We start from the raw sequence: 27628 nt of genomic DNA, 5'->3' as shown, positions 1-27628 counted from the left end.
TTGTTACTGATCAAGTTGAGTCTGATTTGAAATTATTTTTCTTATTTATATCACTATTAGAAATATTAAAACAGAACCTGAAACTTGTTGTTATGAGTTTCACACTGTGTGATCTTCAGACAATTGACCTATCACTGATCAATACCTCACCAAGCAACCAATGGGTCATGGTTATTTCAATGAAAAGAAATCTTGAATATGATACCCCTTTCACACTGCAAAAGTAATTCGGTTCTATCCAGTTCTATCCGAATAACTTCCGGTTGCTTTTGCACTGGCAAAAAAACTTAATTGGTTATAACCAGAAGTTATCCAGAGGTGGATTTCGTCTGGATACGATCCAGATAAGTGGCAGTGCGAAACCAAACAAGAAGTTATCCGGATAAGTTTATCACTAGGAAAAGAATGAATATATATCGGAAGAGGAAACATAAAATGCTTTTGTTTTTATTTTCTTTAAAATTCAGTATCAAAACCCGGTAATTTCTGTGTACCTTCTGGTATAAAATCACAGAATCTTGGCACTTTTCTGGTTTACATATACTTTATGTAGTTTTTTGCTCCAGTTACATTTGTTTAATTTGTAAATAATAGCCAAAATCACCAAACACAAACATATCACAGTCTGAATTTAATTTAGATTTAACATAATTCTGTAACATTTGGTGTATTTTGGCCTATGTCTTCAATGAACTTAAGTATGTGATATGATTTTAATGCTATGCAATTTGTAAAAAAATGTTTGTATTTCAATAACAGGCAAATAATTTTTGAGAATTACGAATCTCAGTTTATTGCATTCAGGGAGTTCTTGATATAAACATTACAGGTATATAACACTAGTTTATTTCTATCAACATTGTTATCATTGTTATTGACAACATTAAAAACATTAAAGAGTAATATGTTTACATTTAATCTAACTTTTAGTGGGGGGGCTCAGTGAGTTAGATGATTGCTTGCTAACCTGAAGGTCCAGAGTTAAATCCTGGCATAGGCCAAGATAATACCTTAGGATTTTTCAACCCTGTTTCCCCTTGTCTGTGATGTAGGTAAGAGGGGCTGACTTAAAAAAGCGTCTTATCGTTTGGCCCTGAAGCCCCGTGTGCTACAGGCTGTGCACATTAAAGATACTTTGATGGTTAGAAATCGAATTATGCTGATGCCGCTGTCCTGGCAATATTTCCCTCATTGCACTCTGCATGGCGTTGCAACAACCCACATGGTGCAGAAAAGTAGGATGTAAAACTTCATTCATTTCATTTTCTAAGTCTTAGTCAATGAACCTAAAAATGTTACCATAAAACCGATTTTAACTAACATGACTGAGATATGATTCAGTTACATCTGTTAAACAATGGTCTGTCTTATATATTATTGAAATATGCTCTAGTAATCCTGCAATTTGACGCAACAAATTTGTTTCATCCATTGATCTATGATGCAGCATAGAAATCCAAGCTATCCTGGGATTACATCTACACTAATGCCTAAATTGCTTAGATCTTGATTTGTCCTCTGATTTATATCTCCGTGGTACTCTGATTTTTGTTTCCATTGTCTTCTGATGTATGTGTCTGTTGTCCTCTGATGTTTTCTTTCCACTGTCTCAATTCCACCATATGTCTGCATTGTTCTATGATCCAGTTGGTATCCATGCCTCAGGATTTTCAAACCAGGGTTTATAATTAGGGTTTGCCATATAATGAATTTTAAAACCACATCCTAAACACTTAGTTTCACTGTATTTATCTTTCTTCCCTGAAAACCAAATATAATTCACTTTCACAAATTGGTGATTTTCATTTAAATATCCAAATGTTTGATAGATAAATGTCAAAAGAAACAAAAAATCAAGGGTCAGTAAAATCAATCGTTTTAATAAAAGCCTCCTACTACAATAATCTGTTAATTGACCAATTCTTGTAATTGATTTAATCAGATTTATGTAAGATAACATAAGATACAGCTGTAAGATAAACAAACATTTTTTTTTGCCAAATACACTGTAAGATGAATTTGCTCCTTGCTCCTGTGATTGAAATTACTATGCATTAAAACTGACAGTTATCATTACCCTTAATTCTGGTGATAGTTGTTACACCAGGTATCAATAACAAAAAACAGTTCTTACAAATAGTTCTCTTTATATTCGGATGTCTGAAAAAAGAAATTGCCTTTTTTAGGGTCTGACTGAAAAGTGAAAAGAAGAGCAAACAAGCTCAAACAATATTCTAATATGCAAATTGCAATAAAAGATCCGGCTTTGATGATTAGCAGTGGTAGTTTAAGAGAATCTCAAGGACAGGCAACTAATCTAGGAAGAACACTTGAAAGTGTTGTAATTACTTTTGTTAAAAGAGGGGTGTGAACAGACAAACGAAACTATTATATACTGTAATTTGCATTTGGATTAAATGGATTCACTTCCGGTTGAATAACTTCCGGTGTGATTGAAATATTTCAACGAAATTATGTATATCGTTATAAATCGTAATTCTATGGCCGATTTTTAAAATAAAATTTAGTCCGAAAAAATTACTTCGGCCGCCATCTTGATTTGATACTTTTCCATAAAACTCAAAATGGGGCTTTGGGGGAGAATGGGATTGGTCAAATTTGTTGGTGTATACTTTAGTCGATGGCGACTAAAATGTTGCGAATGGATTTTTGAATTTGACTTTTGCTTTTTTGCAACTTCCGGTCGAATTTTTTTCAATTTTTGAAGGCTTGTATCTCGTGACCTTGACCTTTAGTAGGTCAAAGGTCATTGACCTTGGCTATCAGATCATACTTTGAAATTTGACCTCCGACATCTACTTCCGGTTTTATAGCTGTCCGAAAACAGCCAAATTCGCAACTTTGTACTGCCCCTACAGGTGACCTAATTAACCTAGAGAGTTCATTTTTGCATATTCTGAATGGGCTTTATGAGCTCTTTCCAACGATATATCACAATGTATTGTAATGCAAAATTTTAAATTTTTAAATATTGCAATCTTGGAAACCTTTCCCCCGATTTTTTGAATATATTGACATTAATAAATGCACATTTCATGATCTTTTAAGTTTGGAGGCTTTAGATTTGGACAATAATTAATCATACCCCATATAAATGTATCCATCAAAAAGAAAATTGACGAGGGCGTGGCACATCCGGGTTAAATTTTCATTTTGTTTACATTTTGTGGTCTGGAAAAAATATATATACAGTACAATTTTTTGGAAAATCCTTTTGCACACACTTACCTCATTACTTTAGCCCAATTATATCAAAATCTCAGATGTTTTGGCTGTATAGTTCGAAAAAGGGAACGGGTTTTAGAATTTCAAAATTTTTAATTTTAGATTTTGACCTTTGTTGACATATATGATTGTATATCTGGTTAACCAATGGATGTAAAGACTTGAAAATTTAGGCATTATTATTATTATTAATTTTGATAAAGTCACAACAAAAACTTTGACGTGGGCGTGGCACATCCGGGTTGAATTACTAATTGTTTACATTTTGGGGTTGGGGCATAACTCGCATAGGATGCGTTTGTTCAAAAAGAGACTTTGCACACAATTACCTCATCCTCTTGGCCAGTATGTATTAACAGCTCAGTTGTTTCAGCTTTATAGTTTTAAAAAAGGAACGGGTTTTAACATTTGGATATTTTTATTTTTCGATTTTGACCTTTGTTGACTTTGTTGACCTATATCTTTTGACCTCTATTATGTAGGAACTTGACATTTGGAACATAACGTAACATTTTGAATATTGATTAACTTATTCAAAAAAAATTGAGTTGGGCGTGGCACTTCCGGGTTAAATTACTCATTATTGACATTTTTGGCCAGGGGCATAACTCGCAAAGTATACATTTGTTCAAAATGGAACTTTTTACACAATTACCTCATATTTTGAGCCACTTTGTCTTAGAATTTTGGTTGTTTCCGCTTCATAGTTCAAAAAAAGGAACAGGTTTTGGAAATTCAAAATTTTCAATTTTTGACCTTGACCTTTGTTGACCTTGACCTTTGTAGGATCAAACGTCATTGGCATTGGCTATCTATTTATACTTTTATATTTGCTGTCCTAAGTCAACTTCTGGTTTTATAGTCGTTAGCAATTTGAAATTTTAATGGCGTATATCTCTTGATCTTTACCTTTTTAGGCCTTCTCTTTTACAAGATCAAAGGTCATTGACCTTGGCTATCTGCTGATACTTTCATTTGTGAGGTCTGACGTCCACTTCCGGTATTAAAATCTTCTAAAAAATGAAAATTTCTCAACTTTGGACTGTTCTTGCGCTTGATCTAATTATCGTGGAAGGTTGATTTTTTCAGGGTCTTTTGCATTTTGCTACATTTGCAAAGTCCCACTCTGTGCCACGTGTGGTTCTAGTATTTCTTTGTTTCTGAAATTTTCCCTGTCTGAATTTTGGTCTATTTTACAAAGAGCACACAGCTTCAACTGTGACAGCTACATCAAATCTCCAAAACTGGTATTCTTTACTTTTTGACCATGTATGCCTTAAATGTATATTGGAACATTTTTACAAAACAGGAATTGCTACGTTGAAACATGTGCAAAAAATACAAAATGGGCTCTAGAAGTCGCAAATTTCAGTCGATTTTCTTCGGGTTTTCATTTTTGGAATCTACAAAAAATATCCGAAGAGATAGAAGTACAAAAAATTCGAAATTCGAAAATTCGTAGCACACTTTTTTCAGTCAAATTTTGCAATTTTTGACTTTATTTGCCAATTGATCTTAAAATTTATGTGTGTAGACAACTCACCAAAATAAAAAAATGGTTTAATCAAAATTTTTGTATCACTTCCGGCTTACTCGTGAAAACTACTTTAACTTCCGGTTGAATAGCTTCCGGTGTAATTGATATATCTCAACAAAATGTATGCTGATCAGTAGTCATTTTTAAGACAAAAAAACAAAGAAAAAAAAATCCCAACCGGAAGTCATACTTTGGCCGCCATATTGATATGATACACTTTTGTAAAACTCAAAATGGGGCCTTAGGGTAGAGATGGATGTGAGAAATTTTGATGTATTTGTTAACTGCAATCGATTGCCCAAAATTGCTTGGAAGCCGATTTTTGAATTTCGTTTTTGCTCTTTTGCAATTTCCGGTTGAATTTTTTCGAAGTTTGGAGGCTCATATCTCATGACCTTGACCTTTAATGACCTTGACCTTTATTGGGTCAAAGGCCATTGACCTTGACTATCACTTGATGCTTTTACATTTGGCATCCGATATCTACTTCGGGTTTTACGAATGTCTAAAAACAGCAAAATTCGCAAGTTTGGACTGCTCTAGCACGTGACCTAATTAACCTCGAGTGTTATTTTTTTCGGATTCTTAAAGGGCATCTCATGCTCTTTCCTGCGATATATTTTTAAAATTTTAATGTTTTTCACAATATTTTTGTCTCTTTGAGCTTAGTTTGTGTATATCTTATGACCTATTTGATCTAGGAGCTAGAAATTTGGAACACTACTAGACATTTTCAATATGAATAGAACTATGACAAAATAGTTGAGGTGGGCATGACACATCCGGGTTAAACTGCAAATGGTTTAAATCTGGGGTAGGGGCATAACTCGCATATTTACGTTTTTTCAAAAAGGGACTTTGCACACAATTACATCATCCATTTGGCCAGTTCGTGTTAAAATCTCAGTTGTTTCAGCTTTATAGTTATAAAAAAGGAACGTGTTTTAGAATTTCCATAATTTCAATTTTTGACATTGACCTTTGTTGACCTTCCTCTTTACGTGGTCAAAGGTCATTGACTTTATTAGCTGATAAATGGCGTAACTTTAGACTAATCTGGCACGTGATCTAATTAACCTAAAAGGTTGATATTTTCAGAGTCTCCTGCAATTTGCCACATTAGCAAAGTCCCACTCTGTGCCACGAGTGGCTCTAGTTATTTTCTTGATATTACTTACAATCTTAGAACTAGACGTCTTGCAATGGCCTTCAGTGTCTTCGTATAAAATCTACAAAGACTGTGGTTGGAAGAATCTGTAGTTAATACTAAATAAGCAGCCTGAAATAAGAAAATTAACCAAATAAATAGAGTCAAAGGTAGCTTCTAGTTTCCTGGATGGTATGTTAATGCAAGGCTTTCATTACAGTCAAGTAACCTAATTTCAACGGAAATGATTAATAATTTACCTGTGCAACCTCACCTGACTTCCGCATTTGCATATTTTGATAAGCATGGGTTATCTCAACAATGTCAACCTGCAGAATTTTTCTGATTGTTCCAAAGCAATGTCAAATTATTATCTATTTGTAAGGTGTACAAAATGGCGGATTCCAGTTTCCAATGAACGTCACCAAATTTCCTTGTAGCCTAACCCCCAGCTGTTATTGGAATTTCAATTGTCGTCTGCTAGAATGTATTCCTGTGAACGAAGTCATATGTGACAAACTAGCAGGTTCCATGCCAGCAGAAAAAATATATGGAACACAATAAGGGCCATATTCTTATGTTGTTTCGATGAATTTTAGCATATATTGTTGTCACCCATGTCTATCCGTCTACAATTGCTTGTAAACACTCTAGAAGGTACAATTCTAGACTGATTTTGATAAAATAAAATTGTTTGTAATCACCCAAGGATGAACCTTACTAAAAATCAGAAAAATCGAAAAATACTTAGTATGACTATGAGTTATTGACCTTGTTCTTGAAATGCTTGTAATCACTCTAGAAGGTGCAATTCCTGACAGATTTTGATGAAACTTGGTGTGAGTGTAAGTAATCACCCAATTATGAACTCTATTGAAAATCCGAAAATCGAAAAATGATAAGTATGAGTTATTGCCCTTGTTCTTGAATAAGTGTTAAATTTTTAGCATGTTAACACTCTAGAAGGCACAACTTTGTGTAAGTGTTTACTATCAACCAAGGATGGGCCCTATCAAAAATTAGAAGAATCGAAAAATATTTACTATGAGTTATTGACTTTTTTCTGAGAAATAGTTCAAGTTTTAACCTGTAAACACTCTAGTAGGCCCAATTCTTAACAGATTTTGATGAAACTTGGTAATATTATACAGTATCGCCCAAAAAAGTTCAAAAGAAGTGTATGACTGAAGGTTGAATATTTCATACTGGTAATGATTACTGTACTGCCAAATATTTTTGTTTAAAATCAAAGCTGCCAGTGGGCGTATATAATCTTTTAAGTTTGACGAAAGTCTAATCCAAAGTCATTGTATTCATGCAATAAATTTATTCTTAATCATCAGTTGTTTTTAATTATAAGTCATATCGTTGAGGGTAGCCATTTTACATTTCCAAAGGTTCTGTAATGTATTATTGGTATATATCTTTGATAGGTATGAAAAAGCCAGATAACTCCGAATAATGAGGTTATATCCAAGAATGTATAATATTCAGAATCAGCCATGCATGATTATGAAACATAAAAACTGATGATGTCCTGTTTTTTTTTTATGTGATGTATGCCACTGAATTTCAATATGTATCTGTTTCAAAATCAAAGAAATAATGAAAAAATCGAAACTTATCGGTAAATGTTGCATTTTCCAAAACATTTCTTGGTAGGTCGAAGCGTGTTGTGTTGTGAAACAAAATGTGGCGCCCTTTGACTGATGACATTGTGTCACTATTTTTTTTTTAACTCGTGGTTCTTTGGAGGAATTGTCACTAGTTATAATGAATTGATATTAAAGATAAATACTAAGAGAAGTTAATTATACCACCTGGTATCCATACAACGTGTTTTTCTAGACTTATTTATAGATCAAACATTGTACACGAAAATAGGTGACACATTCTGCCGCCGTTGCCGAGTTAGTTGCTCATGAAATATGGGTCAAAGTGAAAGATTCATAAAGAAAATCGAAATAAACCAATTTTAATTATTTTGTAGAATATCTGAGAAAACATCTAAGACATAAAAAATTTTTTTTCGTTTTTTTAACTTTGACGAAATTCAGTGTTGAATCCTTATATCCATGAAAATAGGCTACACCACTGTAAATTGAATTCTGAGGAAAGCTTTTCGACATTTGAAGTACAGATACGAGATACCTGGTACAGATAGTTGATTCTTTGATAGGTCTCTTTATGAGCCACTGAACTCTTCTTTTTCCCCATAATTTTTAAGCAGTTCGGATTGATATAACCATTCTTGAGGAGTCTTCTTTATACATTTTTTACAATATTTACTTCCTAAAATCAAAAGAGCTTTCTAAAGGAAAATAACTCGTGCATTTCAGACCACAACCAATTCTAGGTTCGAGCTACTGAGAGCACTTCCGTTATCCAAATCTATTTACAGAAAAAGCAGAAGTAATGATGATTTCGGGAGATTAGTCCACAGTTCCTAACAAATGATTTCGACAGCTAGTCTCCTGGGAAGGGAAAGAGAAATGTAGCTTGATGTAAAAAATTTGGATCATATGAAAGATTTCCTGTTTAAAACTTACAGAGTTCAATTAGGGACAAAAACCTCTACTAATCATTTCATAAAAAAATATATTACTACAGTTAATTGACATAACAATGAATCATTATATATCATTCAATTTTCGTACAAGGTCATTTCGTTCCTCTAATTTCAATGCCCGAATAATTTTTTCTCTGGAAGCATTATCCTGCTGTTGATTTAACCAGAACTGAATACACTCATTTATTGCTTCTTTTTGGTTTCCTTTATTTTTTGCCTCGATATGTTCTATATCACCTTCTGACAAACTCAACCTTCTTATAAAAAATTTCCACCCTTTTCCATAATTTTTAGCTAAAAAATCTTTTTCTTCCTGTAAGCCTGCAATTATAAATCAAATTATGTAATCACAGGCAACCAAATGAAGCAAAAATTCAGATTGCAATTTGTCTAGAATTTTACAGCCCACGACACAAGATGCTATTAAGAATATATATATTGGCTATGAGTTTTTTGTATAATTGGCAACATTTGTATTTTACATGCACAATCAGATTTCCTGTTCAAATACCATTCCCCATAACTTTAAACTGTTCTAGGTATCTGATGTTAACAAAGAGATAGAGGTTTTAAATTTCTGACAGTGTTCTTCTCACTGTACCTGAATAATGATGTTGAGGTGGACCTCCAAGATAATCTGAGCTCTCTGTATCAGGTCTTCCACCAATTTCATTGTCTCTCACATAATCATCAATAATTTTTAACAAATCTTTTCGGGTGTCTAATGTATCTACTATTATCTGTCTAAAATATCTCAAGTCATTTGGTTTTAAATCCTGTCTTTCCTCTAGTATTTTAAACAGATCCGTCGCATTTTGTATGGTCTCTGCTAATTTTCGTTTAATTTGAGTATAATATATCAAGGTCTTAAGTTCTGGAGGCTCTAATTTATTACTTATTTTAACAAGCATTGCTCGGAATTTTGAATTTCTTTGATCCATTTTACTCTGAAATAATAAAGACAAAAAGCAAAAATTGATACAGATCTATATTAATATTGAATTGTAAAATGTATGCTTGAGTTAATAATAATAACAAACGGTAATACAAATTTAAAATCCATGGTGAAAATTATAGGCTAGGGTCTACTGTGGAGCTTTTTTTTTTTTTTTTTTGCAATATTTCGACCTTAACTATCAACAACAAACAATCGAAATAATGAATATAAAACATGTTTTTACATTTCAAAAACAATAGAATAGTTAAAGCTGTTCTTACACAGTTACAGTTGAGGATAAAATGAACGAAATGTGATGAATATTTTGAGTTGAAACATCATGTCACAAACTAAACATTTTATATTATATGAATAACAACTTGGTGGCACATTAATGAAGGGGGTAGGGGTATATAAGTTGGTGACCATAAATTTGTTGGTTTTAAGATGTAAAGACTCATACTACCTCAGAATAACGTTCTCAAACTGACAGTTGAATGAGGAACTTCCAGTTTCAGTCAATTCAGAGGGAATCCCCTTTTCTATTTTTGGATTTCTGTTTTATCGGATCGAGTTTGGCACATAGAGTGACTGATTCTTCAAGTTAGAAAAATTACTAAAATCATTTTAACTGCGTGTTTTGAAAAAGAAAAGATTGATCAGGTCAATTTATGATTATTTGATAGGTTATGTTAGTTGGAAATAAAAGATATTTGAAGGCTACGTGATATAATATACATATCTTCATGCAAGAGTCATGATCCGATAATATTCATGGGCACAATTAATCGGAGTTACGCCCCATTAATGTTATAAACAGAAAAATGCAATTCGTCCTTTTTATCACTTTTCTTGCTGTATATTTCACAAGAAATGTGTATGGCAATAAATATTCTAAAGATTTGAACAATAACTGGCATGAAAATGAGGAGAATCCATTTAGAATGAAGAAAGTAAATTTACTTTGGGAAAAGGCTAAAAAGGTGGGTGGATCCTTTTTTTTTTTTATCCAAACATTGTTTACAATCCATTATTTATATTAAACATTGTATTGTATATCATGCCAATTGTCATAATTATGTGCATACTGAAAGCCGAGTGTCATTAGGTACTTGAAGGACAGAATCATCAAAATTCATTGCTCTCAGCACTTTGGCTATTTGCCTTCTTGGTAATGAAAATTATAAATTTTGATAAATGGTTATATCTTGCTCTTGCATTATATGATATTGTCGATTATAATTTCAGAGGCTTGAAGGTCCTAAAATAGCAGATCTTTATGCAGATTTGAGGATTCATGACAAAATGGAAGGAAAATTGAAGAAAATGAAGTTAGATGAAATGGATAAAGATGGGTTATATGAAGCAGAAGTTTTGACAAGATTTAGAAGTAATGAAATTAATGATTTTTGAATAACTTAAAAACATATCATTATCAAGTATAGAAAGTCCCACCTAATATCTGAGCAAAGCTAAAAGTTTTTTGAGATTTTTATATATTTTTTAAGAGAATTGGAATATCAGCCTCAACATCGTACAGTACAGTACAGATAGTCTTAGAATGTCTTTGCGTTTTTTTGTAAGGTTACATTTGAAGGAAACTCCTAGAAATTTCAAACAAAACAAAAAGCCAAAATTCTTGCTCAATATTGTCTTCTGTAAAAGCAAATTCTATTTTGTGTGCTAATGCTTATATTTTTTTTCATTTTAAGACTAAACAGTAGGCTACTATTTTGTGGCTGCTTTTCCAATTCTCTTACAAATAATGGAAAGAATTAAAAAGAACTTTATACTTTTCTCTGACAATAGACACACATTATATCTGAGCCTGCTGTGTTAAGATGTATATATCCCTGAATATAGTTCGCAAATTGAAAATTGTGTTTTCTCAACGAATTCCAACAGGCATTAAATTTGGATCTTTTTTTTTCAGATATTGTGTTTAAATATGGTTTAGAAGATTTTTTCTCCTTAGAGGATCCAGGATGGTTTAATGAAATTCCTGAAAATGATAAAAAATGGCCAGTTTTCACCGATAAAAAATTAGATAAAATATGGAAAAGAGCATCATTGTCAGATTTTTCAGGTAGAACATACTGTTTAAATTTTTTTTGTTGCGTATTGGTTTGGTTATAATAGATCTTCTGTATTTTTTGTTAGTTTCAATATTTTTATAATTAAAAGATGAAGACATACGTGAACAATTTATTATCAGTAATATTAAAAACATTTCCAATTCATTTTGGATGAATTTCCAGATTTTCCTGGGCTATTTTACTAGAGGGTTTCAACTTCCCTTTCTACTGTGAAGAGTATTATTTAAATATTTAAATAAATATGTTTTTGTTTTAACAAGTTGTATTATGTTTTTCAGATGAAGAGATAGATAAACTAAGGGAAGAATTCAGACATCAACAAATGAAAATAGATGAATTAAATACTTTAAAAAGTTATTTTGATGGTAAAAATATTTATTATTCTTTTCACAAGAACTAATACTTCTCTATAAGAACTGCCAAACCAGGTTTTGTATTTATGTATTGATACCATTTGCCAACAGATATTTATGGCAATGTAGGGTATAGTGCTGGCAAGATATATTGGTGAATCGATGTATCGCGATACGACATGCTACAATACGCGTGGAGATTTTGTTGTTTAATGATATAAAAAAAAAAATTTTCACTGAAATTGTTCGAGACTGTAGTGGACACTAACCATTTTTATCAACTACATTACCAAATATCACAGTTATAAAGTTATAAGTTCTTCCTCACCTATTAGTTGTAAAAACGTTACATTTTCAGAAAATGATATACATGAACAGAAGAATGACGAAGCCAAATATGCTATTTTAAAAGATAAAAAGTCCAATATGAAGGAAATTAATCATGCTGTTAAAGAAGGTTATATGAAATTAGAGACTATGATGAAAGATTCCAATCCAGATGTATCATTTAAAGATTCTAGAGTGTATAAGCTTTGGGCTCTCATTAAGAAAACAAATTTATCTGAGGAGGAGTTGCAATCTTTTAAGGTAAGTTTGATATCATTTTAACTATGTTTTGTAGTGAGCAGAATTATCCATAAACATAGATTTTTAATTTTAACTGTGTCATGTAGGCCTATGATCAATTTAATTAATTTACAAGGCTTAAGACTTATTTGAAAAAAAAAAGGAAAAAAACAATCAATTTGGAGTTTCAAATCACGAATTTACGTGCTTTGGAAAAATTTCCGACTTTTCACCCAATCTCCAGATTTTTCAAGGCAAATCTCCAGATTTTTTTTTTAAGAAAATGTGTTTCTGATAAGAGAGATGAATTTTACAGTTTATCTTCTTCATTATCTTTGCATCAGTGTTGTGATTCATTGCTTACAGGAGGAATTAAAACATTTTGAACATCGAATAGAAAAACATGAATATATACAGAATCAGGTGGAGCTATCTAAAGTTGCCCTTAACGAGGAAGTTAAAGATGGAGTTTATCCACAAACACACTTAGATTTAGAAGACAAAGCTAAACATTTTAAACGCAAGGTCAGTATACTAGTATTCTGCGCATTCTGTTACATTTGTCAGTTAATAGGTAAATTTTAATAATTTATGTGGATTTTTACCATCGCATGTATGGAGTTGTTTTGATGTCAATATTAATTTCCTTGCAAAACGACAAAATGTATAATGTTGATTTGTGAAAGAACATTTGTAGAATTGTAAAAGTTCAAATGTATATTGGTAATTTGGAGATTGGTTTGTAAATGTTCATTAAAAGTTCAATTGTCATTTTGTCAACTTTAAAAATGTGAAACAACTCTCATTAAATATTTGTTAAAACATAAATAACTAATGTATGTAATTAGACGATGTCGAATTTACTGTAGTGATCTCCATCTCTGTTAGAAGTGAAAGCACAGCAGGAATTTTAACAGAATATATGGAAAGGTTTAACACCATCTTAGTTCTTATCAAGTAACTTATTCTAGTAGTTGCACTTTTATCTCATTGATTACTTTCAGTTGTATTGCTCCTTTTACTTTTAACCAAAAGGAATTTTCATTTATATTTCAGGTGAAAAAGATACACATTGATTTAGAAAATAGAGTAAACAAACTAGTTAACAAACATACAGAATTATAGTGTTTACAATACCTTGACTTTAATCATTCAGAACTATTTATAGAATTTCAACTACCCTTCCTATCTTCCCTTTTTCATGTCACAAACAAATACTTATTTAGTTCATAGAAAGAATGGTTTGCAGGGAGAACAGCTGAATACAACTTGTAACCTATTAATTAGTATTAGTCTTTCCTAATCTGAGTCTACTTAGACTGATTTCTCAACCAACATTCTCAGTTCCTTTTGAATCCCTCTGAAGGCTACAACCAAAAAAGTAATAGATTTCGTTGGTACAATTTACACAATGGAATAATAATATAAAAAAATAGAATGAAAGTTGTATCTCTATGTCAATCAAATTAGAATTCTCAATATTTGTTACTTTTTCATAATTTGTAAAGTTGGAAATGATTTTTATACCCTTCAACTTTCTATTTATGTTTGATAATGATACTGGTATGGTTTGTGTTATTGTAATATATTATAAAATAATAATTTATATGGCATTAAATCTCTAGTTCTATACCTCCATTCTTCACAAAGTCAAGCAATTACGAACTTTGTCTTATACCTTGAATTGCAATAGCCCCCTTTCTTGTATCACGCTATGCAGTAATTTGATTGGATTGTACGTATGATTTCAAACTTTCGGTCAAGGACTCTGACTGGCTGTATTCGCTATCTTCGCTGTATTTTCAAACTTCTGTGATACAAAAAGTATAAGAAATTCGTAATAGCTTGACTTTGTGAAAATGACACTTCTCACACACACACACACCCACACACACACACCCTCACACACCCGCCCTCACATGCAGCCTCCCTCTTTCCTCTGTTTATATCAGCACTATAAAACTCTCTCTGAAGCTTCCTCTACCAATCGATTGGTTTTCTGATTTATTACTGGAATAATCCTTTTTCAGATTTAATTGCATTTCTTCTTTTTATCAACATTTGAATTAATTATTTTAGAAAGAGATAATATCGCCCTATTTTAGTATTTTCCACAAATAAGTGCCTTTGATATAAATGTTGTGGTGTATGAGAGATGGAATTTTTATTGAATCTGATTCTTGGTTGTGATGTATGAAGTTTAATGTATTGATGTATTTATATTATATTTTGCTTGACCAATTAGATAAACAGTGGTGTAACCTATTTTCGTGGATAAAAGGAATGAAGACAATTTTTTATGTCTTAGATGTTTTCTCAGATATTCTACAAAATAATTAAAATTGGTTTGTTTCGATTTTCTTTATGAATCCTTCACCCATATTTCATGAGCAACCAACTCGGCAATGGCGGAAGAATGCGTCACCTATTTTCCTGTACAATGTTCGATCTATAAATAAGTCGTATGGATACCGGGTGGAATTATTAACTTCTCTTAGTATTTATCTTTAATATCAATTCATTATAACAAGTGAAAATTCCTTCAAAGAACCACGATTTAAAAAAAAATAGTGACTGACAAAATACGATATGTATCTGAAGCGTGATTTATTGCTAAAAGTCACTGAAGCAACATACGAATATGGCCCACTTTGTGTTCCATAGAAATTTTCTGCTGACACGGAATCCACTTGTGGATATGTGACTTCATTCGTCGGACTACATTCTAGCAGACGACACTTTGTATTCCGATTACCGCTTGGGATTATAAGGAAATTCGGCCGATAAAAAATGGTGACTTTTGGTAATAAGTGAAATCCGCCATTTTGTATTTGTCAAAGATACATTAATACATTTTACTTTGCTTGAAACTACTGAATTCATTCTAATAGCTGTACAGAAAACCCATGTTTATTAAGATAAGCAAATGCGGAAGTCACGCGAGGACGCACATTTAAAATATTAATCCTTTCCGGAAATCCACGAAAAATAGGTTACAACGAAATTAGGTTACTTGACTGTATCTATCCAAAATATTGTATGATTTTACATTGGTCTCTAGGGAGTAACCATTTTTGATACCCATCCTATTCCCTGTTTCATGGATCCTTCAAATTTCGGTTGTTAATCTTTCAGAGATTTAGGTCATTTGTATGATAATATACTTATATTTTATGGGTTATATTAATTGGATTTTTCCTGTTTGTTAGTTGGTTATGTTTTTTGGTGCGTGCCTATGTATCTTCTTCAAATGTAAATTAATCTTTTATATTAATGTTTTATAATCAATTTAAACGAAAAATTTAAAAATTTCGACGAAACTTGGTATGGTTGTTTGTAATCACCCAAGGATGAACCCTATTGAAAATCAGAAAAATCGAAAAATATTTATTATGAGTTATTGCCCTTGTTCTTGAAAACTCGTTCAATTTGTGGCTCGTAGAAACTCTAAAAGGCTTGATTCTTGCCGGATTTTGACAAAACTTGGTTTTATTATTCAGTACCGCACTGAAAATTGAATATTTGTCTTCTAGAGTTTTCACGAGCTAAAGATTGAACACGCTTTCAAGAACAAGGGCAATAACTCATACTCAATATTATTCAGTATCGCCCTAAAGAGTTCCAAAGAAGTGTTTGACTGAAGGTTGAATATTTCATACTGGTGATTGTACTGTACTGCTGAATATTATTATTCAACATCAAAGCTGCCAGGGGGCGTATATTGCCTTGCCTGGCAAGCTATCTTAAAATATAGAGAAAAATACAGAGTTTTAAGTCTGTCATAGAAATATCTTAATGATGAGATATATTTCGGAATTTTTATAGTATGGGAGTATATTGTAGTTGCCCCTGAAGATGTGCACTGTTGAATTTGGTGATGATCCGTTGATTTTCTTTAGAGATATCGCATAAAACTCTGATAACGCGTTCGTTTTTTTTCTCACTTTTTTGGCACGTGCTCACTCTACAGGCTACAATTCTCCATGAAATCTTTTGATCTTTTGTATGTGTATCAATATCATTATGAAGATGTGCACTATTGAATTTGGTGAGGATCCGATGATTTTCTTGAGAAATATCGAATAAAACTCTGATATTGAGTTTGTTTTTTTTCACATTTTTGGCTCATGCTAACTCTTCAGGCTACAATTCTCCAGGGATTCTTTTAATCTTTTGATCTGTTGTATGTGTGTCAATATCATTATGAATTGCACTATTGAATTTGGTGAGGATCCGATAAATGTACTGTGACATTTATTGAAAAAGACCAACACAATAAACCAAGTCAAATTTATGTTAAATTTAACAATGCTTAAGTTGGTTTTAGCTTCTAGAAAGCAAACTTGCTGTCTGCCTCCTAATGTAGAACCAGGTAGTTTCAATAGAGATATATGAAAGTACAATCTAAATGTGATATTGCATCCAAATGAGGCAGCTCTGCGAAAGCGCCGATTGAGCGTCTGAATGGGTTCTTCCCGTGGAAGTTTTTGAAAATAGAATTGATTTTGGTGCCACATTGGGCAATAGTCATATTTTAAAATTTTGTTATAAATGAAGTGAGTTTCGCAGGAACTTAAAGTTAAAGTAAAGTTTTTTAATTGGAGGTCAATATCTTGATACAGATGAAGTTGAAAGCGCTGAACACATAGATTGACCAACTATAGTTACCAGTATATAGAAGTAAAAAAGATGCCCTAATTTAATGATGCCCTGCAGTTTGTTGAACCATATTCTGATTTTATGCTCTTAATAAAATGTAAATATCTTAGCTACCATTAGTATTAATAGTTAATAGTTCTCTTATGGGTTTTACATTATTAACTAAAAGGTGTTTAAATTCTACTTTTAATGGGACAGGTCTGTCATTTTGAGGGGTTGATTGTTGTCTTGAACATATGTAAATAGTTTTCAGAAGTACTAGAAATGTACGAAAATCTCATAATTCCTTAAAAAATACTTAGAACTAGGAATTTTACTCAAGATTACTATATGTGTCTTTTCTATAAACTACAGAGTATCTTAAATTGATAAGTCGTCATTTTAACATTCTAACGGAGATAATTCTGGACAGACATGGATTTGAAGGCTCAAATTTCGACGGTGAGCTGTGAACAGTATCACTGATTAACTCAGCTCAAAATTACAATTTCTAATTGGTCTAAAAAAAATGGCCCATCTGTCCCTTTATATCGGTTTCTACCCCTTCAGCCAATTTGGGGCCATCAAGAAACTGGGTAAGTGGTATAGATTTTAAGGATCAAGACCAAAACCCGTGATATTATTGCACAATTGTTAGAATTTACCAATTTCTTATAAATCGAATCGATTTACAGTTAATTACTAGTCTCCAAGGTTTGGAACCAGGGCGATAATAGAGCCTGGTTAAATAAATGTATACAGTCAAGTAACCCAATTTCGTGCTACCTATTTTTCGTGCATCTCCGGAAAGGATTAATTAAACAGGCGACCTCGTGTGACCTCCGCATTTGCTTGTTTTAATAAACATGTGTTATCTGTACAATGTCAGCTAGTAGAATGAATCCAGTAGTTTCAAGCAAGGTAAAATATGTTAATGTATACTTTGAAAAATACTACGGCGGATTTCAATTATTACCAAATATCACAATTTTTATCGACCGAATTTCGTTATAATCCAACGCTGTGTTCGGAATTCCAATTGTCGTCTGCTATAAAATGTAGTCCAACGAACGAAGTCGCTTATTTTGTCACTATTTTGCTTTAAGTCATTGTTCTTTGAAGGAATTGTCATTAGTTAAAATGAAATATTATTAAAGATAAATACTAAGAAAAGTTAATTATACCACTGGGTATCCATACAACGTGTTTTTCTCGACTTATTTATAGATGAAACATTGTACACGAAAATAGGTGACGCATTTAGCAGCCAATGTCGAATTGGTTGTTCATGAAATATGGGTAAAGATGAGGGATACATACAGAAAATCGTAACAAACCAATTTTTTTAATTTTGACGAAATTCGGTGTTGAATCCTTATATGCATAAAAATAGGTTACACCACAGTATATATATAATAATATAATATCTATAATAATAACATCAACAACAATAACACTAAGACTGTCAACGATGAAATTGGCGAATTTAAAGAAATCAAGAATTGGACAGATTAGTACGGCCCTGGACCGACAGTATTGGTATCGATTTTATTTTACTACTTATATTTTATAGTTGAATAGATACACTTTAAATTGAAGTCAGAAATCTTGTTGTCTAAAACCTAGCAACCTGCCCTGAGCAAAATAACATGTCAAAAAATGCAACTTGCCTATTTCAACCTGTGCCCTCTATCTCCTTCACCCACCAATCGCAGATCCCTAGAATGTAATCCAATGGATTATGCCATTTTGGATTCTCTGAAGGAAAAGGTGTACCGGGGTCAGCAGGAGCAAATACCTTTAGATGAGATCCGTAACAGCATCTCGAGATGGAAAAAAACGGTTGCGATCGGGGGTCGAAGAAGATGGAGGACACGTTGACACTGGTTGAAATAGGTAAGTTGCCTATTGTATTTTCTAAGTCTAAGTTGATATTGTATTTTTTGGCATGCCATTTTGTTCGGGGCAGTACTTGTACAATTCTTATTGGATGACTGTCATATTTTCAAGGTTGGACAACGACATCTTGAAGTATATCTGTGAGAATTTTGAAAGAGATCAGTCTACCAACAGCTGAGATACTACCCCCTTGGGACGTTTTTTTTTTGGACACTCGATATATATATATTTATTCACATTCACTGTTATAGTCAATTAACAACAATAAAAGGATTTTATTATAGGCGCACTAGCTGTCAATATCATAAAGTACTGTACTGAAGACGTAATTTAAAATCTACGGTAGAAGAAAAAGGTATTTTAATCCCTTTAAACTATGTTCATTATGAATATGGAATATTTTAATCTGAGGCGCAATTAATATTTACTCTTCTCTCTCTCTGTCTCAGTTTACCCTCTCTAGTTGTCTAGACTATATATGCTATACAATAACTGTATTTATTCTCTACATTTCTAACACACACTGCCTCAGACTTACAACGTGTTTATTTTTAAACTCTGATTTTCGCTGATTCCTGCAACTCTGCTGTGCAGACCGTTTTACAACGATATATTATCTTGTAGTTTCTAGTTTTCCAAATTATTTCTATGTAAAGTTCTAAATGACAGTATGGATATATTAGTTTTTCTTTTAGGAATTGTAACGATATTATGGGTATGTTTTTTATTCATTTTATATTTTCTTTCTCTACAGATGTCTTTTCTTATAATCAAATATGAAAACTTTCAGACTTCAAATCTTTATTCCTTACCCTATTTCAAATCTGGTAAAACTTTCTTTATTTTTAGATTTTCAAGATTAAAAAAAGATATTTACTCCCTGCTTATCATTTGGATTTGTATATAGGCGTTTTTACAACTGAAACTAATTCTTTTTAAGAAATTTCACAGAGAAATAACTAATTTTGACTGATGATGAAACTAATTCTTTTTAAGATATTTCACAGAGAAATAACTAATTTTGAATGATGATGAAACTAATTCTTTTTAAGAAATTTCACAGAGAAATAACTATTTTTGAATGATGATGAAACTAATTCTTTTTAAGATATTTCACAGAAAAATAACTAATTTTGAATGATGATGAAACTAATTCTTTTTAAGATATTTCACAGAAAAATAACTAATTTTGAATGATGATGAAACTAATTCTTTTTAAGATATTTCACAGAGAAATAACTAATTTTGAATGATGATGAAAGTAATTCTTTTTAAGATATTTCACAGAGAAATAACTAATTTTGACTGATGATGAAAGTAATTCTTTTTAAGAAATTTCACAGAGAAATAACTAATTTTGAATGATGATGAAACTAATTCTTTTTAAGATATTTCACAGAAAAATAACTAATTTTGAATGATGATGAAACTAATTCTTTTTAAGATATTTCACAGAGAAATAACTAATTTTGACTGATGATGAAACTAATTCTTTTTAAGATATTTCACAGAAAAATAACTAATTTTGAATGATGATGAAACTAATTCTTTTTAAGATATTTCACAGAAAAATAACTAAATTTTGACTGATGATGAAAGTAATTCTTTTTAAGATATTTCACAGAGAAATAACTAATTTTGGCTGATGATGAAACTAATTCTTTTTAAGATATTTCACAGAGAAATAACTAATTTTGACTGATGATGAAAGTAATTCTTTTTAAGATATTTCACAGAGAAATAACTAATTTTGACTGATGATGAAACTAATTCTTTTTAAGATATTTCACAGAAAAATAACTAATTTTGAATGATGATGAAACTAATTCTTTTTAAGATATTTCACAGAGAAATAACTAATTTTGACTGATGATGAAACTAATTCTTTTTAAGATATTTCACAGAGAAATAACTAATTTTGACTGATGATGAAAGTAATTCTTTTTAAGATATTTCACAGAGAAATAACTAATTTTGACTGATGATGAAACTAATTCTTTTTAAGATATTTCACAGAGAAATAACTAATTTTGACTGATGATGAAACTAATTCTTTTTAAGATACTTCTACTTTTGACTGATAATGAAGCTATCTCTTTTAAAGAGATTTTACACAGAGAAATTAAACTTGATTTTAGTATAATTGCTAGAACCACCGACGTTTGATTGAAAATTGGAATGGCGCAAATTAATGCTATCATTGTCCCCGATATACAAACAAAATTAAGAAAACATCTTTTCATCCTTTTAACAATATTATTGTTTTAGCTTTGATTAAGAACATTTTTTGTCACAAATCCAAATTAGGTGCATGATCCAAAAATTTAGATAAACGATGACAAAATCCGAACAATTGTAGTATTGACAATTCTCAGGACAGTATGGCAAAATGTACTTTGTAGTCCTGCTTATTCAATATAAGTTAATCTGTATGCACTCTTAAGATTACAAAAAATGCTATTCAGAAACACAAAATAATGGCAATTTTAAAACGTTAACGTTAAAAAAAACTCAAAAACAAAACAACAATTAAATTGAACAAAATTAATGATCCAAGCAAACATCATTAATATCGTTTGACAAGAATATAGTTTAAAGATCAAGCATCTAGATGTACTAAGAAAAGTTTTGAAAGAAAGCGGAAGATAGAATCGGAAATGTTTATGAATCATAAAAACCTTGGTTAATTTGTTTACTTTTCTATGAATGTTATGTTTCAATGAACTTCAGTCATGCTATGTGTTAGGTGTCAAGTTTACAGTGAAATTATGATGTCTTTACCAGTTGTTTCAAATTAAATGATCTGTATATTTGTCAGTTAAGATGCATTGGCATGATAGTCTAATAGTCATCAGCGATAGAGTACTGCGATTTTCGATCTAGTCACTAAACCGTCATTTAATTCCTCGAATAAGATGTGATTTTCAAACACGCCATAACTTACTTTAGAATTTTTAATAACTGACATTTTCATCTTTCCATCTTAGACAAAAGTTTTCCACCATTTATTTGTAGCTGAAAAGGAGCCCCCTCCCCCCAAAATTTGACCTGCACTTATGTGAACAAATACACTACTATAACTGTAATCATGATCTATCATTAATTTCAGGACAAAAATGTTTTTTTTACATTGGCAGAACAGGGTAAGTATTTTTCAATCCATTTACAATTACTTAAAATTGTAAATCAAAATGGACTAAATAAAAAGGCGATCGTATATATATAACTACAGACTTAATAATGTGACAATCTGAAATAATTTGAATGTCTGATACCAATAAACCATGTGAGAAAAACAGAGAAAGTAATGTAAACTAAGCAATTTTTCTTTTCATATATGCTTTGCCTGTTTGTTGTTTGTTCTTAATCAGTGCTTCTCAATCTTAGTATTAAACTTCCTTGTGTTAATATCTCTCTAGAAATCTTTGTACAGAAAAAAAGGAACAATCACACATTATAAAATACAATGCATTACCTGTAGGCATTCGAACATCGACAGATTAACCAAAACCCTGAAAGATCCTAACATAAATATTTTAAACATTATAGTCTACAGCATGTGGAGGTTAATGATTGTTGCCGATTCAGCAGTCGTTTTTTTGTGTGTTTAAAATATAGTCGTACTTAATCCATGTTAACTTCATCTGTTATAAATTTAACATTTTAATCATTAACAGCTTTATTCATGTTTATTTTTATCAGTCACCGTAAGAAATAAGAAAAAAATGTCGTTTTGTTATTGCCGGGTTTCCGTAAAGCTGAAGTAAGAAAATGAGTTGATAGATTGTTAAGAACACTTCTTTTGCTATCCTTCTAAATACCCTTTTTGAAATGACATGCTATTAAATGACGAAAACTTCGACAACTATAGGTAATCCCTTGTACAGCAAATGTTGTCGCCCCCTTTACAGTTCAGCATATAAACCGCTTCATGATACCCATATTCCTAACAGCAGGGTGTCTGGTAGAAAATGTGTCTCATATTGCGAACAGTTTTACCTTGGCCTTCTTCAAAAGCTATAAATAAGTAAGGTCTATGTATCGATATACATCATGTAATATTCTTGAGTAATGAATAATTAACATTAGTGCTATCTTATTTATATGTCTCGTCGTATTCTTTAACACAACACGTCACTACATACCATGTTTCTATATTAATATTATTGTCAGCTTATGGCATAGCTGATATGAACACAAAAATTGCAAAATATATCACATTGTATTATCACATAATAACACTGTAAATGTTACTATTATTATACGAAGTAATATGAATGTCAATCAGCTCAGATTAGTTATGATAATGAGAAATGCCGAACTAAGGTACATTAGTTTCTGATAATGATTTGTTCAAATGTCGAGCTAGAGATATGGAGTTAATTACATACCAGAATGTCATTTACCTAGAAATTAACACATAAAAAATCCCCGAAGCAGTAACAAAGTTAAGCATACTAGCTTAGTCATGTATTAAGTATGTGTCATAATGAAGTGAACAACTAATCGCTGTTATTTGCGTAGTACGCAAAAAAGTTGATCAAAGTGAATAACTGAATACACGTGCTTGCCAAATAGGTCATAATAGTACCATAGATCATAACTAACAAGAAACACAGAGAATTCAATATTTAAGGCAAGCCCTAGTCCATTCTTAACATTAGATTCTGTTTTAAAGGTGAAATGAAAAGATTTCACTTTTTCTTTTGTTATTGATGTTGTATGAAAGTTTATTAGTTTCATGACGTATTTATGTTTATCAATTCACTAGTAAGGAACCATTTTGTTGTCTTTCCAGGTTCTTTATTCAAGTCTGACTGTAAACTCACGAGATGGGAGGTCACTTTTCCTTATCTTACGGACACAAGAGGTGCCATTTTACCAAAATCACGTTTGCCAGACGAAAACACATCATCAAAAATACCACAGCATCTACATATTAGTTTAAAATGGCGGAGAAAAATCATAAATATAGCTTTGCTACAGACTCATTTAGTTGGAAGTACAGCTTCTCAGGAATGGGATGAAAATAATATAACTTTTTCTCAACATTTAGAAGATAAATGTTTTTATCAGGGATATGTGAGAAATAAATTTCCATCTCATGCGGCGCTTGGAATATGTGGCGGAGTTGTAAGTATTAATTATTAATTTCATTATTTACATTATTCATTTTGGCGAATCTAGTTTCATAGTCTGTCCTTTTAGCGATCTGCTTGCTAAAAGTTATTTTCTAGATTTTTATAAATGTGCAACAGGAACAGTAATAGCATCAATTTGCACCATTTTCAATCGGACGTCTGCGGTTCTCGCAGTTCTACTAATGATAAACGGTTTGAGACGTCACTATCGCAAAGGTCTTTATATAAGCAGATAGCATCTATTCTATACTCTCTGATTGATAAAAGCGGTCGTTAGTTATAAAAGGTATAGTTTTGTAGAATTGTAAGAGCCACAGACGTCTGATTGAAAATTGAAATGGTGCAAATTTACAGAAACTGTTTCCTCAATACACATAAAAAACCACTTTACATCAAATTAGGATTAATTCATTTCTATGCAACACTCTAAGTTCAATTGTATCGACTGATGTTTTTAAAATGACCGAGATTTTTTGTGCAATTTTGTCACGGATTACGTTTCTAAAATATCGTTCTACTATGTGTATGGTAATGTATGTGGTCTAGACATCATTGAGATTTGAACTAAAAAATCCTGGTTGTAATTTATTATGTCACTGTGACACAAAACATTATCATTGGTACAATGGTTTGTGCATTTAAAGAGAAAGTAAAGTAAATTTAGTACATAAAATAATTTTCGGACCGAGGCGAGTCGGTTTTTCTTGATCATTACAACACTTCATGAAAATTCATTATCTTGTAATAAACTGAAACGGAAAGAAAAATGTCAAAACAGGTGCATCATTTTAACCAACATTACAAAATTTACATATTCCCTCTCATATTAGCGCTGCAAATCATCAATCTTTGTCTGTAAATGGCTATCTCAACAGAGGTTGATGAATCACAATAATTTTCAATGCCAAGTATAGGTTAAATATGACTCTCAGTTTATTAGTATGCGACGAGAACTGCAGTTAATCACACTGTGGTAAAAGGATGGTATCATGGCTTATATGGCGAAGATGACATTATCAGACCCTCGTAGACTATGTTAATATTCTCAATAACATAAAGTAGAAATATTTGTTTTACACATTAACACAGTTTGGAATCGCCGAATATATGTCAGCTTACAGACGGTAGGGTAGTTATCTCAGTTGACATACCTAGTGCCGTTTTGGTTCAAGAAAAAGTCGCTTCACTATGTTGATTTGTCAAGTATATTAAGGAGAAAAACTTTATGACTTACTTACTATGATGTTTCACAACATCTGGGGTACTGTAAATCTAAAAAAACAGGTGTCTTTTGGTTTTTAAAGCCCACCAATACATCTCAAACGGCATCTGAATATCTGATTATAAATTCAAAAATTTGAAAATAGGATTTGCAATTTGGACACAACGAATGTAACTGACAAATTAGGATGAATTCAACCGTCGACCCATCACTCAATTTAATAAATTCCTTCTTTTTGTTAAAGGAACCTACAGATTTTACCAAGAACAGATAACATAATTCAAGATTAAGCTAATTGATGTTCAAATCTGCTTATGATGAGACCAATTTGACAATGCGTCAGTAGTCTATGTTATGGTCTGCTCAATGGCATTGCAACGATAGTTTTTCGTAAATTTCGTAATTTCGGAAATAATGTTTATGGTACCGATCCTGAAGCGTTGCATGGAATGTTTTTTGTGGGTTGTGCTAACCAAATATGTTTTATTTATAAAATCTTTCTCTGATGACTAAACTCATTCTATATTTCAAATGTTGATCTGGCAATCCCACATTTCGTATTTTCAACGAAATCTGTAAAGAGTAAACCAATGTTTTGAGTACTCAACATGTGTTTTTTATTTTCCTTCTTATCTTTTTACCCCCTTCATTAAACATTTAATTAATATGATTAGTTCTCCTCCTTTCATCTTGAACTAATTGCCTGGGTGATGAGGCCGAGAAAAACAGGTAGCCATAATAAAACTGTTTTTCAGAGAAAATATCTTAATATTTCAATTTAAAATTGATGTAACGTCTTTTACGATGTTGTTTGCAGGGCAGATACTATGTTCAGACTGCTCTGACAGTAACAGATTTAAGGGTTACAGTACTCTTCAATCATAGGTTAAAGGGGTATAGTTCTCTAAATATTTGATAAGGTTGGTTGAAAGATTAGCATCCTCAATATATTCGTTCGTTAATCAAAAGGCTTTCGTTTTTTTTATATATTTATGGAAGTCAAAGGGATACAGATCACTAGATATCCATCTGTAGTTTAATGGGATAAATGCTTCTAAATACTGTATTGAATTTGAAAGGGATCTGTCTTCCTAATATTTGTAGTTAAAAGAAGTGTAGTTTATCTAATTATCAAGTTGTAGCTTGAAAGATATAGTTGTGTAGACAGCTGGTAGGGCATACTTTTCTTATTGTCAGAATTCGGAATTTCTATCTATTCTGATTTCTGATAGCCATATGTTTTACTGTCTGTTAAGTTTTTCTTCCTTTCAGGCAGGTTACATACAGACCCCGGATGAAATGCTATTTATAGAAAAAGCAGGCTTAACCAATGAAAAAACAGGATTACAGGCTCATGTGATATATACTTGTTCCAGACAATCAACCAATCTTCACGACGATACCATCCCCGACTCTTCACTTATTACAGGTAGAAACATTTAGCTTTTGACTGTTTGTCAACTTCACTTGAGGTTTAACGCTGTCCACATTTTCAATAATCTTACAAGCATAATTCTAAATTTTTTTTTAATATAATATGGGCTGTTTCTTTTTGTTATTTTCATCAAGCAATAAAATCAGAAAAATCCAGACTCCAGAAATTCAGAGCTAAACGATCTACAAGAAAAACCAAATACGTAGAAGCATTTATAGCTGTTGATACGACAGTTACTTCTGTGGTTGGCAAGTCAAAAGTCAAACTGTATGTCATGACTTTGATGAATATTGTAAGTAAATCGATTCTAGTAATCGACTAAATACATATAAGTTTTGTGTGGTTCGGTTGAGGATGGAGCTTCAGTACAATTTTCTTTGACATGACTTTGATCTTGCATTCTGTCAACAGAAAACAAATGGTTGCCAAGCAAGATACGCCCCCTGATTAATTTTTTGTATATCAAAGGCAGTCGCCAATCTAAGTCAAATGGTACCAAACATATAATTTGTACAAGATATTGTTGATTTAATCAAAGACATAAAATTTCATAAAAACTTGTCAATAAATTTTGATGCATTTTAACTAAGTCGAGGGCAATAACTCAAATTCCGTTCATGGAAAATTCGTCAAATTCAAACTTGACCAATATGTCATTGTAAGAGATGATCACACAAAATTTCATTAAAATCAAATGAAAACTGTAGTCTCTATAGTATTCACAAATACATAAATTTTTACGCGTTTTCAGTAAGTCAAGGGCGATAACTCAAAAACCATTCATCGAAATATTGTCAAATTCGAACTTGACCAAGATCTCATCATGATAAATGATCACACT

The 27628-nt window shown here is 31.7% G+C and overlaps 3 protein-coding genes across 3 annotated transcripts; 1 reads left to right on the top strand and 2 right to left on the bottom strand.

The window, feature by feature from the left end:
* Window positions 1-64: 64 nt before the first annotated feature.
* On the bottom strand, window positions 65-8220 carry LOTGIDRAFT_204481 (hypothetical protein). The gene is made up of 4 exons (XM_009063659.1): window positions 8082-8220; window positions 5962-6062; window positions 2078-2160; window positions 65-1761 (listed from the first exon to the last, which is right to left on the bottom strand). Exons 1-4 carry the CDS (start codon window positions 8145-8147, stop codon window positions 1637-1639), a joined length of 375 nt encoding a protein of 124 aa, XP_009061907.1. The 5' UTR covers window positions 8148-8220; the 3' UTR covers window positions 65-1636.
* Window positions 8221-8611: 391 nt separating this feature from the next.
* On the bottom strand, window positions 8612-9416 carry LOTGIDRAFT_68264 (hypothetical protein; the record flags this gene model as incomplete). The annotated part of the gene is made up of 2 exons (XM_009063587.1): window positions 8612-8820; window positions 9125-9416. Coding segments are annotated over 2 exons (501 nt in total), but the record flags the coding sequence as incomplete, so codon positions are not given.
* An 829-nt stretch (window positions 9417-10245) lies between these two features.
* On the top strand, window positions 10246-13577 carry LOTGIDRAFT_235101 (hypothetical protein; the record flags this gene model as incomplete). Its single annotated transcript, XM_009063658.1, has 7 exons — window positions 10246-10419; window positions 10685-10826; window positions 11370-11522; window positions 11811-11897; window positions 12244-12473; window positions 12819-12977; window positions 13509-13577. The coding sequence occupies exons 1-7, from the start codon at window positions 10261-10263 to the stop codon at window positions 13575-13577; spliced, it is 999 nt and encodes a 332-aa protein (XP_009061906.1). The 5' UTR covers window positions 10246-10260.
* Window positions 13578-27628: the final 14051 nt, after the last annotated feature.

The sequence above is a fragment of the Lottia gigantea genome, assembly GCF_000327385.1.
Source record: "Lottia gigantea unplaced genomic scaffold LOTGIsca_59, whole genome shotgun sequence".
Taxonomy (NCBI): Eukaryota; Metazoa; Mollusca; class Gastropoda; family Lottiidae; genus Lottia; species Lottia gigantea.
Note: the sequence above shows the minus strand (reverse complement) of the source record. Positions and strands in the feature narration are given on the sequence as shown.